The following is a 13,264-nucleotide window of genomic DNA, read 5'->3' as shown; positions in this document are numbered from 1 at the left end:
AGCTCAGAATCTGAGGAAAATAATTAAAATGTCATGAGGCTTTCAGAATTCTTTGCAGCATCAGCCCTTCTAAGATGCCTCCTATGCATTTAGGTGGCGGGTTTTTGTCCCTCATTGATGTGAAAGTAGTTTTTTTTGTTTCTTTCTTTCTTTTGTGGAAGAGTAGTTATACTCCTTCAGTACCTGTCTGCTTCCAAATTCTAAGCCTGAATATGTTTAATATATTAATATATTTCTAAGCCTGAAGGCTTCTTTACATTAAATTACGTGATTGTCCTCTGAATAGTCTCAAGACAGTAGTACAGTACTAACTGACAGGTGCATCGTGCCCTGGTTTTAGGATCTGGTTATACTGATGATCTGAATTAATTGTTTATGGCATAGTTTAGTTATGTTTACTCATGGGAAATAGGCCTTTCCCACTTTAAGAGGATACTTACTGATCAGTGTACATACAGTGCATCACTGAATACACTAGAAAAGAATGTGTATGTGACTAAAGTTTATTCCAAATTTGAATGTTAAATGCTGATACAGTAAGGTTCAACTTATATCAGGACACACAATTCAATATTTTGATTTCTATCAGTAGTGCATGTAACGATACAATTAAAATAACAAATTCTTGAGTTTGGCACTTGTTCTAAGATACCAGACCCTTGTCGGGCAAGACATGAAACTAGTAGCTCCAGAACCTGGTCTGTTCATAACCTTTGAAGGTAAAGTCATACACTAGTGCTGTATGACTGTAGTTGTCAAACATCCTCAATACTTTTCACCCATGTATTAGTGGGAGAAGGTCCAACGAAACAAGAACTATACAAATAACCTCAGATCACGGTATGAAAAACTAAATGTTAAAACTTTGCAGCTTCCACCTGCTATCTTTATTAACAGTTACTTTAAAGAAACCAAATACTAATTTAAAAAAACAAAAACAAACAAACAAACAAACAAAAACCTTTCAATTTACAGGATGGGATATTTCATTATGTGCAAATATTTCACTTTATCTCTGTTAGCTTGCATATGCTAGCCTGGGGAAGCTGATTTAATTAAAACCTGATTTTCACAGAGAGGGCATGTTTAATAGCTTTCTCCACTGAAGGAAATCCTTCTTCTAAAATGTGAGTTTCTTTTTTGTCTGTTCTTTCAGTCTTACAGTTTCCTGTTTTATTTTGAGATTTTATTTATCCCATGTTGACTAATGCTTGGGTTTTAAAAAAAATTAAAAACAGAAAATCCCTGTGGAACAGCTATATCAGTTGACCGTTCTGCTGTAGTACTGAACTGTAGTCAAACCACGCTGAATGGAGTGATGATATTCCTGTGCAAGTAGTTATTCCTAGTCTTAAGAAAGGCTTATCTTTTTAGGAAAATTACCATGAAATGAGCAAAAACATGAACTTAAAAGATGAGGAATAAGAGAAAAGGTAACTCTAATCACATCTTCACAAAGAACCACTGTGTAATAGCTCCTTTGGGCTACTTTCTCATGTTGACAATTACTTAATTTACCTAAAAGTGGATTAAGTCTTACTCCATAATAATGTATCTACACCTGGATTTATTCAAGAATAGTTAAAGTTCTGTTTTAATTTCAGTCTTTTTTTTTTTTTTTATCAGAGTTTATTTTCAAGCTTAGAGAAGTGCTAATACCAGGGTTACAAAGCTATTTCAGTGTTTTTTTTTTTGGAATGCAAGTGGTTTAAATTCAGTAGGGCTGATCCCTTATAATGAACATGGTGAAACTGTACCACAAAGAAATACTTCAGTGGTGCTTGGCACATTGCAAAAAATAATCTGTCAATTGCACTGTACCAGTTAAGTGTGCTTTCTGTCATCACTTAGAAAAATAGGAGCAGCTACCCTGCAGGTTGTTCAGTCGTTTTCAGCCGTATATCAGAGTAAATAGCAAGCAAGTGTGAATTGCTCCCAGTTTGATGTGATGGTGGCTTATCTTCACCCTTGGAAAGCTTACTTAGAGAAGCAAGGAAGTGTAGAAGCAATGAAGAAGAGTCATAGCAATAAAAGAGGTACTTGTTCACGCTATGCTTACAGAGCATCCTGCTGCATCGTTGGACTTCCTTTTGCCTCCATGATTTTTCCAGAGCTCTTGTCCTCTTATGATTAGATAAACTCTGCCCTGTTTAGATTTATTTGTGGCCATTTATCCCTGACAACTCTGACTTACAAAGCTGTTCTTTCTCTTTGATGTTAACCTCAGTGAAGTCAGGCCTGCTCAGCTGAGCACAGTTGCTGGATGGAAGCTAACCACTTCCTTAACTCCTGCAGCTGGTGGTGGGCTGCAGCTCCTTTTTTGCCTGCTGCCCAGTTCAGGTTCTTTTCTTTGCTGTCTTCCCTCTGCACAGTTAGTTTCAATTCTGTTTTGTCTATGAAAAACATTGTGCGAAGGAATACTGGCTTTGGGTTCTAGTCCTAATGGGCTGGTAGCGGGATCCAGGTCAGGATGGACAAGTAACTGTTAATTTCCAGTTTTTCCTATGCAACTTCTATCATGTAAAACATGAAACAGTCCACCAAGCTTTGTAAAAGCTCTTAGTGATTTTTCTGTGACCTGATGACAGCTTACCCTGATTAATTATCTTGATTTACAGAATCATTTGGACAGCTGAATATTTTTCCATCCTCTATAGCAATACAATGTATAAACATGAATTGAGTTTTTTTTTTTAATATCTATGGAATTTGAGTGATCAAGTCCCATTAATTTAATTTGAGAAGAAATCCAAATTGCTTCAGGCAATTTAAATATTTCAGAATATCAGACATAGTTCCATACATTACATCTGAGGATTAAAATTACATGATAAAAAGATGGTTTTGCATGTAGAAATAATAATATGCAGGCAGGTGAGAGACAGGCATGGTAGTCAGAGTCACAGACACGTTCTTTTCATTTTTAGGAAAGAGTAATGTCAAAATGTATGGATTTTTTCTTCAGTTTCAGAAGGTAAGAAAGCAGAAAATTCTTAGGAACATAAATTAGCAGGCATTGACCTGATCTTTGCCTATAATGTAAAAATAAAATGAAAAACAGCTGTTGACTCACTCTTCAGCAGGTCTGAAACTTTTTCTGTCAGCTGTTTTGGGTGAGGAAGGGCCTTGTGATCAGCTCATCCATACCTGCAATGGTCATTAGAAGAGGGGAGCCAGACAGCAGAGAATGGGAAACTTGTGTCGCAGTGGAAGCCACTTACCAGCCAGAGCCCTGAAGAGGGATTGTACAAGCAGCTTGCCTGATAAGACAGATTATTAAAATGTCAGCAATGGTGAGAGGTGAAATTGCAATTACACGGTGCATCTTTCTGATCACTCTCCCCTCTTGCTGCAATGACATGCACTGGAAAGCACCTTCATCAGGAATTACTGTCAAACTACTAGGTCATTTCACAGGAGTGGCAAGATGTTGATATTTACAGAACCATCGTGCCTTGTGTTGTGCATTCCTCAGGAAGATTTTATGAAGAAGGCCCCATCATTTTTCAAACTTTTTATATGACTAAAATACTGAGGTTTTGAGTTAAACAGTGCCTACTGCTTATTTTCTAGGATGATTACATTTTATGAACAAGCTTTGACTCCCTTGAAATTTCTTGCATCTACTCTGTCTGCCACTCAATAGTATCAGTGTGTCTGTGCGTGTGTGGATTGAAAATGAAATGCTTGGAAGTCTGTTTCTACCTATCTGCTTGTGTTTAAACACATAACAATGAATCAACACCACTACTTTAATCCTTATCTTGCTAGTTACCCTGGAGATTGATTTCATCTCTAGCTGTGCTATTCCTTGTGCTTATCCTTTATGTCTGGCTTTTGACTTTTGCGATGCTACTTAGTGTATACATGTGTACAGATGCATATGGATAGATGGATATTTTTAAAAAATGCATACTCCTTATATGTGCCGTGTAATATGTAGAGTTGGAGTATTCCTTTCTGCTTGATTACTCCCAGTGTTGCATCTCTTCACTCTCATTAACTGCTTGAAACAGTGTAATAGGAGTGACACCCAGTGGGGCAGCCTGCATCATCATTTTAAATTGAAAAAACTTTCACTGTCTGGATCCCAAACAATTGCATCAGTGTCACGCCTACTAAAAACAGGTTTATATGTTAATACCAGTGGTTTTGGCTCCATTTATCTAGTTTGCCTCCAAAGCAGTGCAGGAGAATGGATTAGTTGGTGAAATTAATGAATAGTTTTGGCAAGAAGAATGAGACTGCTAAATATAAAGGAATTGTATTGAACTGAATTCTGACTACTACTGTTCTGAAGGAGAATATGCATATGGAGGTTTAATAAGGAATCCCTCTGATATATACTCATTGTTAATGGGTATTAGTTACTTTATAAAATACTATTTATGTAATAAATACAGGTACATTTACTAGATTTTTAAATATATAGGGCAATCCAGGGTAGATAAAGATCACAGAACTGTGGGGACCTTGAGAGATCATTGGATCCAAGACCCTGCCAAAACAGGTTCCTTAGAGCAGGCTGCCCAGGTTAAAAAAATAAATAAATAAATAAATAAATAAAATATTTCTCCCAGTTACACAGAGCAGATAATTTATCTCCTTTTAACTTAAAAAAGTTTTTAATATTTTTCCTATTTATATGCATCTAGTTTAGTCTAGCTTTATAAAATAACAGAATTTCACATATTCATTGAAGTATTCTGACATGAAGATCCATGGTACAAGTTTTTAAAAGAAAGCCATTCTGAGGGATGCAGTTCTATTTGGACATAAATGAACAACCATTGTGCACAAAAGGATTGGACTGGGGAGAACAAGTACTGGAGCTGATTATGTTTCCTACACTGTCTTACTGTTTTCTTTGTATGAATTCCTTGGTTATTTGGAATGCTAATGATGCTAATGATTAAATCAGTTTTAACATAAATCCTTGGTTATTTGGAATGCTAATGATGTTAATGATTAAATCTAATTTAATTCCTAAAAAATTTGCAGGATTAAAAAACAAGCACCCCCCCCCCCCCCCCAGCAGAAAACAAACAAAACAAAACAAAACACTTTCAAATTATGTATGGCTGAACAAACTATTCTTTGTAGAATTTCAGTGGATTTTTTTTTTTTTTTAAGACAGTGTTTTTCTTGTTTGCTCTTTGGTATAACCTTTTCATTTTCTCATAAATAATCAGAGATGCTGTGGATACCCTTACTGTGGAAAAGAAGGCTTTTTTGTGTGTGTGTGTGTTGGGGGGTGTTGTGTTTTTTACTTTACAAAATGTCAAGAGTGTCAAGCTTCATTTTAGCAGAGGGCTGCTGCAGAGTTTTGCCGAAGGTGAGCTATCTTAAATGAAGGGGCCACTATGGAGCTTATTTTGGTGGCAAAATGCACCCTTAATGGCAGATTGTATCAAATCCAGTAAACAATGATGTTTGGAATTGCTATGTTTATGTTAAAACTGATTTTCTGCCTTATTCCTCTGTGGTGCAGTAAACATCTTCTGTTTGCATAGATGTTCACTAATTTGGGTTGGGTTGGCATAGGACAGCAGGGGATCAAATCACACATGAAGGATTACCAGTTACATTCTTTAACTATGTCTATACTACTAGCCTCAGTTTCCCAACAGACTGAGCATTGTAGTTCCAATCTGGCAGTTTTTAATTTTGTCTTTTTATTAGGTAAAGTGCTGCATTAAAATCAGTGGGACTGTTCATGCTGTTTAGATTGATTGCATGCTTGTGCCTGTTAATGGCTTAGTGGCAGAATACCTCGCAGGCACTTTGGCGTGCCCATAAAGGTAATTCTGCTTCATTTGGGGCTCTGTGTACTGCTGCTTGTATTGAGTAGTTACCTCGTTGAATGGTTTCTTTGAAATCATTGTGGCTGCTGACTGTTGTGTACCATGTGTATAAATAGAAATGAAGCAAATTTTTAAAAGCTGATTTTAATGTGGAAGATCAGGGTTAGCTAGTCAGTTTAAAAGCATATTCTTTATGTTGATTTTAAACCAGTTTTGAATGTAGTTAATATAAAGAAGTGCCGAATCTCAATTTTACAGGTAATTATCCGCTATAGTGGCCTGCAAACCCTAAGCAACTTGAGCTACGGGCTTGGATGAGTGGATGGAATTTTGCAGACCATTTGACATGGTTGCCCATAGGTAACCTGAAAATGTGTATCTGTTTATTTAAAAGAAGGAAAGTGAGGCATTAACTATTGCAAAATCACTGCTCAATTTCTTCAGGAGCATTTTTTTTTAGATATGTTTGTTTCTTTGTAAGAAAAGGAATAGACTAACTTTCTACCTAACTGATAGAGGTACAGTATCACGGTGTCTTTGTGTGACATTCAACTAAGAGCATTTCTGGAAGTTGCTCAGAAAAACTTCATTTATTTTCTTCTGTTATTTTTAAAACTCTGAATTCCACAGGAGAAGTTTAGTCAGACTATCTGATTTCCTTGAACATTGCATGTGGTGTTTTCCTGGGTATTAGTTCTTCTCTTGCAAAATCGCTTCTTCCAAATGACCGTTCTTGATGTCCATGCAAAATTGTTTGAGAGACTATTTTTTGCATGGCCTCTCTCGCTCTTCTGCTACCTCTTAGTCCATGTTTAGCTGCATTTTCCTGCCTTTCTGAAAGCTTCCTGCTGCTTTATTCCCTCGGTCATTGCTCTGCTGCATTACTGGTAACTGTAGTCACGACTCCTGTCTCTTGCAGCTTTGGAGATATGTTGTCCTTTACACTGACTGCATTTGTTGAGCTGATGGATCATGGGATTGTATCGTGGGATACATTCTCTGTGGCATTCATTAAAAAGGTAAATTTGTAATCAATGCTATGCATTTTGTACCAGTTTGCTTCCACAATTTAATTTTTTTAAGGTGAGTTGTGCTTTCTCTTTTTCAGATATATTATTTAGGTGATTGCTTGGTCAAAAAGGTACATGAAAATGGAAGTAAAGTGCTATTTAAAATTACAAATATTTTTAATTGCAAGATCTAGTTCAACTGTTACTGAATTCTATGGGAGCGAAATTGGATCAACGCTATATTAGGCTTATTACGTGGGTAATTGTTCACTTGGTTACGGTGTGACCTTCTTGTGCATATACCATGCAATTAAAATAGAAATCAGTATTTAGATTTAATATAAACGAGCAATGAGTAATAATATATCTCTTGAAACATAAACAGCACTGACATGTTTCCTTTGGGGGTATGGAAGGAAGAGAAATTAGTTCGTTTACAAATTGAAATTATTAAGATGGAATCTACTGAGTTTGTGAAGCTAAACTCCAGCCCCCTGAGTCCTGCATCTAAGTTCTATGGTTTTGAAAAAAGATTTTTCCACGATTTGCAATGTTTTTCTTTTCTTACGTGTAGGAGTTGCACAAAAACAACAGAAACACTGGAGTACTCCTTAAATGCAGAGGTTTAACACACTTCAGAAAATAAAGCTTTTGTTGTTACTGATTTAACCATTTTCACTTATTGTCATCTTAACTATTGACAGGTTGAAATTGAATAGGGAGGCTCTTTCATTTATTAAAACAAACTAAACTATTTCTGAAGATTTTTTTTCAAAACAGGTTGGAACAATATGATTAAATTGCACTTGTACAAGTTCAAAAGACACCAGAGCTAATTCACTAAAATGATAGCAGGGGCTAGTGGAGCTAATGTAACCTGTGACAAAGATTGCTTTCCTTTTTAACCAAATGTATCAGACTTCTACTTTAAATTTGGTTGCAAAATTACTACCACCAAAAGAAAGTACAAATTTACTTTCGTTGTCAGGAGTGAAAGAAAGAAACAATTATGAAAAGAGGGTTAGATTTTAAGTTCTGTTTTGGTCATTAAAATGATGGATATTATTTGTAAGAGAAATTAATATTGATCTAGGTTTTGGACTTTTTTGATTGTTTGCTAATCTTGTAGGCTATGTAGATTATTATTATTATTATTATTATTATTATTATTATTATTATTATTATTATTATTATTATTATTATTTTACCATGACAAAGAAAATTATCCACGTGTTTTAATTGACTTCATGAGATACAAGGTCAATTCCAGAATGTGTTATTTGCTAGAGGAGGCTAAACGTGAGCGTGTTAAGAAATTTGCTAAAAATGACTTGAAATCAGTCTACTGAGTGACTCAGAATTATTGGTTTTGTCTTACCCTTTCAACATGTCTTGCACTGTTAGTTGTATAGTAACAACTGAAAGAGGTGCTGTGCACCCCTGCGACTGGCTGTCTTCTGGTGGAACCAGTGGAAAAGAAAGAGACCACAGTGAAGAATAGGGGTGTGAGAAACACTCCGTAGCCAATAACTTAGGCTCAGGCGAGGATCTCAGTGAAGTAGTAATTTATTCGCGATTGCAATGGCGGGCGCCCCACAAGCAGGAGAGAGCGCATCTACTAGTTCCAAAACACAGTTTATATACCTTTTGATGACAGGACCCTCCCCTGTTTCCCCACTGAGTGGGTAATCCAGGTTCACAATCTATCTGATGCTTCACAAACAATGCATGGCCTTCAGTTGCCGGCCTGTTAAATTTCAAATTTCTTTTGACATTTTTACTGCTTGAAGTAGTAATGTTTCTTCACTTATCTGACTTGACTTGACACTGTGATTTTCACCTAATTGTCCTAAGGAGTCTGGTTGTCTGCATTTTACAAGGTCGCCTGCTAAGCTTTCTTATCACTGTAAGCATATCTCAGTACCACATTCCCTCCTTCTAAACAATGTAACTCTGCAAAAACAACATTTCTATTCCCACAGTTCCCCCCTTTTCTTTTTTTATAAACTGTTGATTTTTGCAAAACCTTTCTCTAAGGTGTAATTTGGTAGATTTCTTCTTCTTCTTTGCTTTCTTTGATTTCTATCTCCTCATTATCACCTTATCTGAGTAAGGTGGTAGCTCCATGGTCATTTGTTTCAATAGTGTGGTTTCAGTTAACCACTGTACTAGTCCTCTTACACAGGGGATAATGCAGCAACCAATGGCTGTCAAAACTCCTACAACTACGATCAAGGATGTAAATACGCCTACTTTTTCTGCCTATTCACTGGCAAGGGTGGTAAGCCCTTGCAATGCTCTAGTTACTGAGCCATCTGGGACAGTATTGTTGGGTGTAAAAGTGCAACAATGGTTGCTCAGTATCACACACATACCTCCTTCCTCCGCGAGCATCATATCTAATGCTATCCTGTTTTCCCAAGCCATTTTGCTGATGGCATCTACTTGTTCAGCGATTCCTCTCATCGCATCCCTGGTATATTTGATGAATCTCTGCTGACTATAATAGATATAATTAATCCAATCCACATTTTTATTTATTGTTACCCACCAGAACAGTGTCTCAAACCCTGTAGCAATTTGATTTCTGGTTTTATGTTCATCCGGAACTCCTCTAGGTACCCCAATAGAATCTATGTATACTCTATCATCAAATGATATTCCTAAGCCTCTTTTACTTCTTCTGGGTATTTGTGATGTTTCTCTTTCAAATGCCAGGGTGAAGGGTATAGTTAATTGAACAAGTGCACAAGTGCCTCCCCAATTAGATGGTAGGGTGGACCGTAAGATCTTCCCTCCACCGTACCACCAGAGATCTGCCCTGGGGATCTCTAGTCTTGAGCAGTTTCCCATCAAGTCCTTGGTAGCACAAGGCAAATTCTCCCAGATGCCAGGTAGCAGTCACACCCTGCCGTGAGAGGCAAGCTGTATGGTTACCTATAGCTGTAGAGAATGCAGGGGGAACCGTGATATTGCCATCATGCAAGGAACGGCAAAGAGAGACTTACAGGCCTCATTTCCCCAGGCAGTCTTTTCTTGGTACAATGCAATCATACATTGCATCCCTTGGGAGTCTTTGGTCCACCCCCATGGGAAGGGCACTATCTGGGCAATCGGTCATCCCGAGGCACAAGCATAGCAGTTGCTACGGTTGAGACTCTGGACGGTATATTTGACCCATTCTATCCAGGCATTCACGTCCCCATACCCTGTTTGAATCTCAAATGTTTGAACTGCCACATTTCAGAGGGCCTCCTGTTTTCTCTCCTGTTTTCTTCTTGAGTTTCTCCCTTTCTCTGATGGCAATAGAGGATCGTTTCCATACAGCTATTCTCAATCTGGCTGTTGGGTCTCTCCCAGTTATTTGTTCTGTCTGCTCAATTGTCGTTGGGCATTTAAATCTCCACAAGCTAACACCTCACAAACATCAAACGTGACGGCTTGTGGTACATAACCCTCTGTCACAGTCACCCATATTTTGATGGGGTATCCCATTTTTGCTATTATCTGGTCATGCCTTTTCCAAGTTACCAATTGACCGAGGCCTTCTCTGAGGCCTAGAATCACTAAAAACAAAATTAGTAATCAATTTTTTCCTGTCATTACTTTTAAACCTTAGGTTTCCAAATAATTATCACTACAAAGAATAAGATGTACACTACTACTATAACAACCTCCCCCTTGGGAGCACTGCAATTCGCTATAGGTCTGTCCTTTCTCTCAATCACAAGTCACACTCATTACTTACCTGTGAAAATAAAAGGTTAGATTACAATTGTAAGCTTTTATCCTACTCAGAGTCCATTATGAGATTTTTCTCTTCAATTTCACCTTCCAACAAGTCTTCTGTAGGAACAGCTTCCCAGGTACTAGCGTCGACGGATGCCTTCACTCTAGTATAGTGAGTCCAACCTTTTTCCGCAGTTCTTACGGCTGTTTCAGTGGTCAGTAATTGTCCTTCCCATTCAGGCCGGAGTTGACTCTTTCCAGGTCCGAATCAGGACCCAGTTTCCTGGATGATGGTGGTGAATGGGGAATTCCAAAGGTGGGGTTTGAGCCAACAACGCACAGGTCCTGAGAGATGACAAAGAAGAGGACAACCCCAGAATACAGTTCTTAAGGAAACTCTCTTATTTTGAATTGTGGTGTCTCATCCCTTCTGCCCAGATAGGGCAATCTGAACAGCATCTCATATGGTGAAATTCCTATATCCTTTCTTGGTGCTGTTTAAACCTGTAGGAGTAAGCATTTTACCCAAGGAAGTTGGGTTTCTAACACTAGTTTAGTTAATTGCTTCTTTAATGTCTGATTCATTCGCTCCACCTTCCCAGAAGAGGAGGGGTGCCAGGGGCTGTGAAAATCCCACTCAATCTCTAAGGCCTGCTTTAACCCTTGCAGTAAAGCTTACACCCATCTAGTCACGTGGTCAATTAGGCCAAACAAGTAACTCAGTAAAGTTTACCTGTATACTTTGGAAAGGTCAGACCCCTGGCTCCCGTCCCCCTCTAGATGGGTTACAGAACACCTTTTTATTTACCTTTTGACATATGGTACATCCTCTACATATGTGCTTCCCTAAAGTGTATATTCCTACACAGACATACTTTCTTAGCACAACATCACACATTGCTTGCACCTCCCAATGACTCTTCTGATGTAAAACAGTTAATATTTGCCTCATTATCACTTTATTCAGCATTTCTCTCCCATCAGGGAGTATCGATTTTCCTTCAGACTTCATGGCTCTTGATTCCTTAAAAAAAATCTTTTTAAAACTTTTTAGTTCTTTCTTAATTTTCAACAATTCCCTGAATCTTCTCTGCATTTATTCTTTGTTTTCCTTCAGACATTAGATGCCTTAAAATACCTGACTTCTCTTTCTTCGTATTGTGATTTATTTTTCAATACTCCCAAGCCCTGCTTTCCCAGAAAGTTGAATAGCTTGTTAGTAGCTTTCTTCCCAACTCTTTTCTCCTGTCCTGACAATAGAAAACGATCCACCTACTTGTTAACATTAATACCTCCTTGGGAGGTTGTAATTGCTCCAAAATCTTTTTTTTTTTTTTTTTTTTTTTTTTTTTAGAACTTACCCAAATAGATAGGTGTCCCTGTAAACCCCTGAGGTAAAATTGTCCACCTATGTTGTTGCTTCCGCCCCCATTTCAGGGTCTTTCCAGTCAGAGGTGAATATACATGTATGTTTGCTCTCAGGGCCAGAGAGCACTCCATTAATAACAGTTATTCCAGTCTAACAATTTACTATTTGAATGCCCAATTTAATCATCAGATCCCTTCCCAACAAATTAGTCCTTGCCTTGGGTACATACAATAATTACCCAGTGATCATTTTATCCCCTAGTCTCAGCTTGGTATCCCCCCCAAAGTGGCACTGTTATCCCAGCCCCTTCTACCCCCATCACTTTTTAGGGTTTCATTAGTTAATTTAATCCCTGATACTTTTCAGGTCAGTAATGACCTAGCTGTTCCCCAGTGTATTGGGTTTGATGGCAAAGTTCGGGGGCTGTGAGTGGGGGGGGCGTGGGAAACTGCAGTGGCAGCCCCCGTGAGAAAAACCCAGAAGCCTCCCCGTGGCAGATAAGGGACAATTTCATCTGGCCCCAAAGGGGCCCACTGCTGCCCAGAGCCAAGCCATGAGCAATACAGTCCGTGCCTCTGTGAGAGCACATCCACGAAAACAAACAAACAAAGAAACAAACAAAAACCTGCTGCTCAACAGTATTTGGGAGAGTGAGAAACACCCCCCCGCAGACATCAAAGTTAGTGCAGAAGGAGGGGGAGGAGGCGCTCCAGGCGCTGGAGCCGAAGCCCCCCTGCGGCCGCTGGAGAGACCCCTGGTGGAGCAGGCTGTTCCCCCCACCGTCCCCCTCCCCGATGCTTGGGAAACTGACCAAACACCACAGCAAATATGCAAATATACCAAAACTTCTAGACTGTTACTTAGATAATGCCTACATCCCCTTTCCCTGCTCATTCAACTTCAAACAGCTCTGTTAAATATTACGTGCCACACCTTTAACACCTTCAGCAACCCTTTTAACACTTCCTTTATCTTTCTCCAGCCTGTACTTTTCTAATACTAGCACCAAAGGCTCAGTCAGGGTCCAACTTAATTCCATACCTTTTCCCTCCAAGATACTGAAACAACATAACAATATAGCATATTTCATCCCATTTTCCTTCTTTCCTCCTTCTTCCACTCCAGATATTCCTATTCGAAGTGGCCAGCCTGGCCACACTTAAAACATCTTATCAAAGCCTGTCTCTGCTAGGACGCGGGCCACAACACAGGCAGCCTTCTTTGCCTGCCATTCCTTCATCTCTCTTTCTCTCCTTTCCATCCTGGCCCTGACTCCCCCTGAAGATTTTCTTCATCTTTCTCCAACCCTCTGCCTCACTACCCGCTGCACTGTCAATACCATTAGTTTTGAT

At 38.7% G+C, this 13,264-nt stretch overlaps 1 protein-coding gene across 3 annotated transcripts in view; it reads left to right on the top strand.

The window, feature by feature from the left end:
- The window catches only part of ELMO1 (engulfment and cell motility 1), a 313,771-nt gene that overhangs the window by 97,807 nt on the left and 202,700 nt on the right, over nt 1-13,264 (top strand). For all 3 annotated transcript variants that reach the window (XM_032181430.1, XM_032181431.1, XM_032181432.1), the window contains one exon: nt 6,724-6,823. In XM_032181430.1, coding sequence (XP_032037321.1) covers nt 6,724-6,823 — 100 coding nt within the window. The remainder of the gene's footprint in view (nt 1-6,723; nt 6,824-13,264) is intronic.

The sequence above is a fragment of the Aythya fuligula genome, chromosome 2 (genome assembly GCF_009819795.1).
Source record: "Aythya fuligula isolate bAytFul2 chromosome 2, bAytFul2.pri, whole genome shotgun sequence".
Lineage (NCBI taxonomy): Eukaryota > Metazoa > Chordata > Aves > Anseriformes > Anatidae > Aythya > Aythya fuligula.
This window is presented reverse-complemented; position numbering and strand designations above follow the sequence as displayed.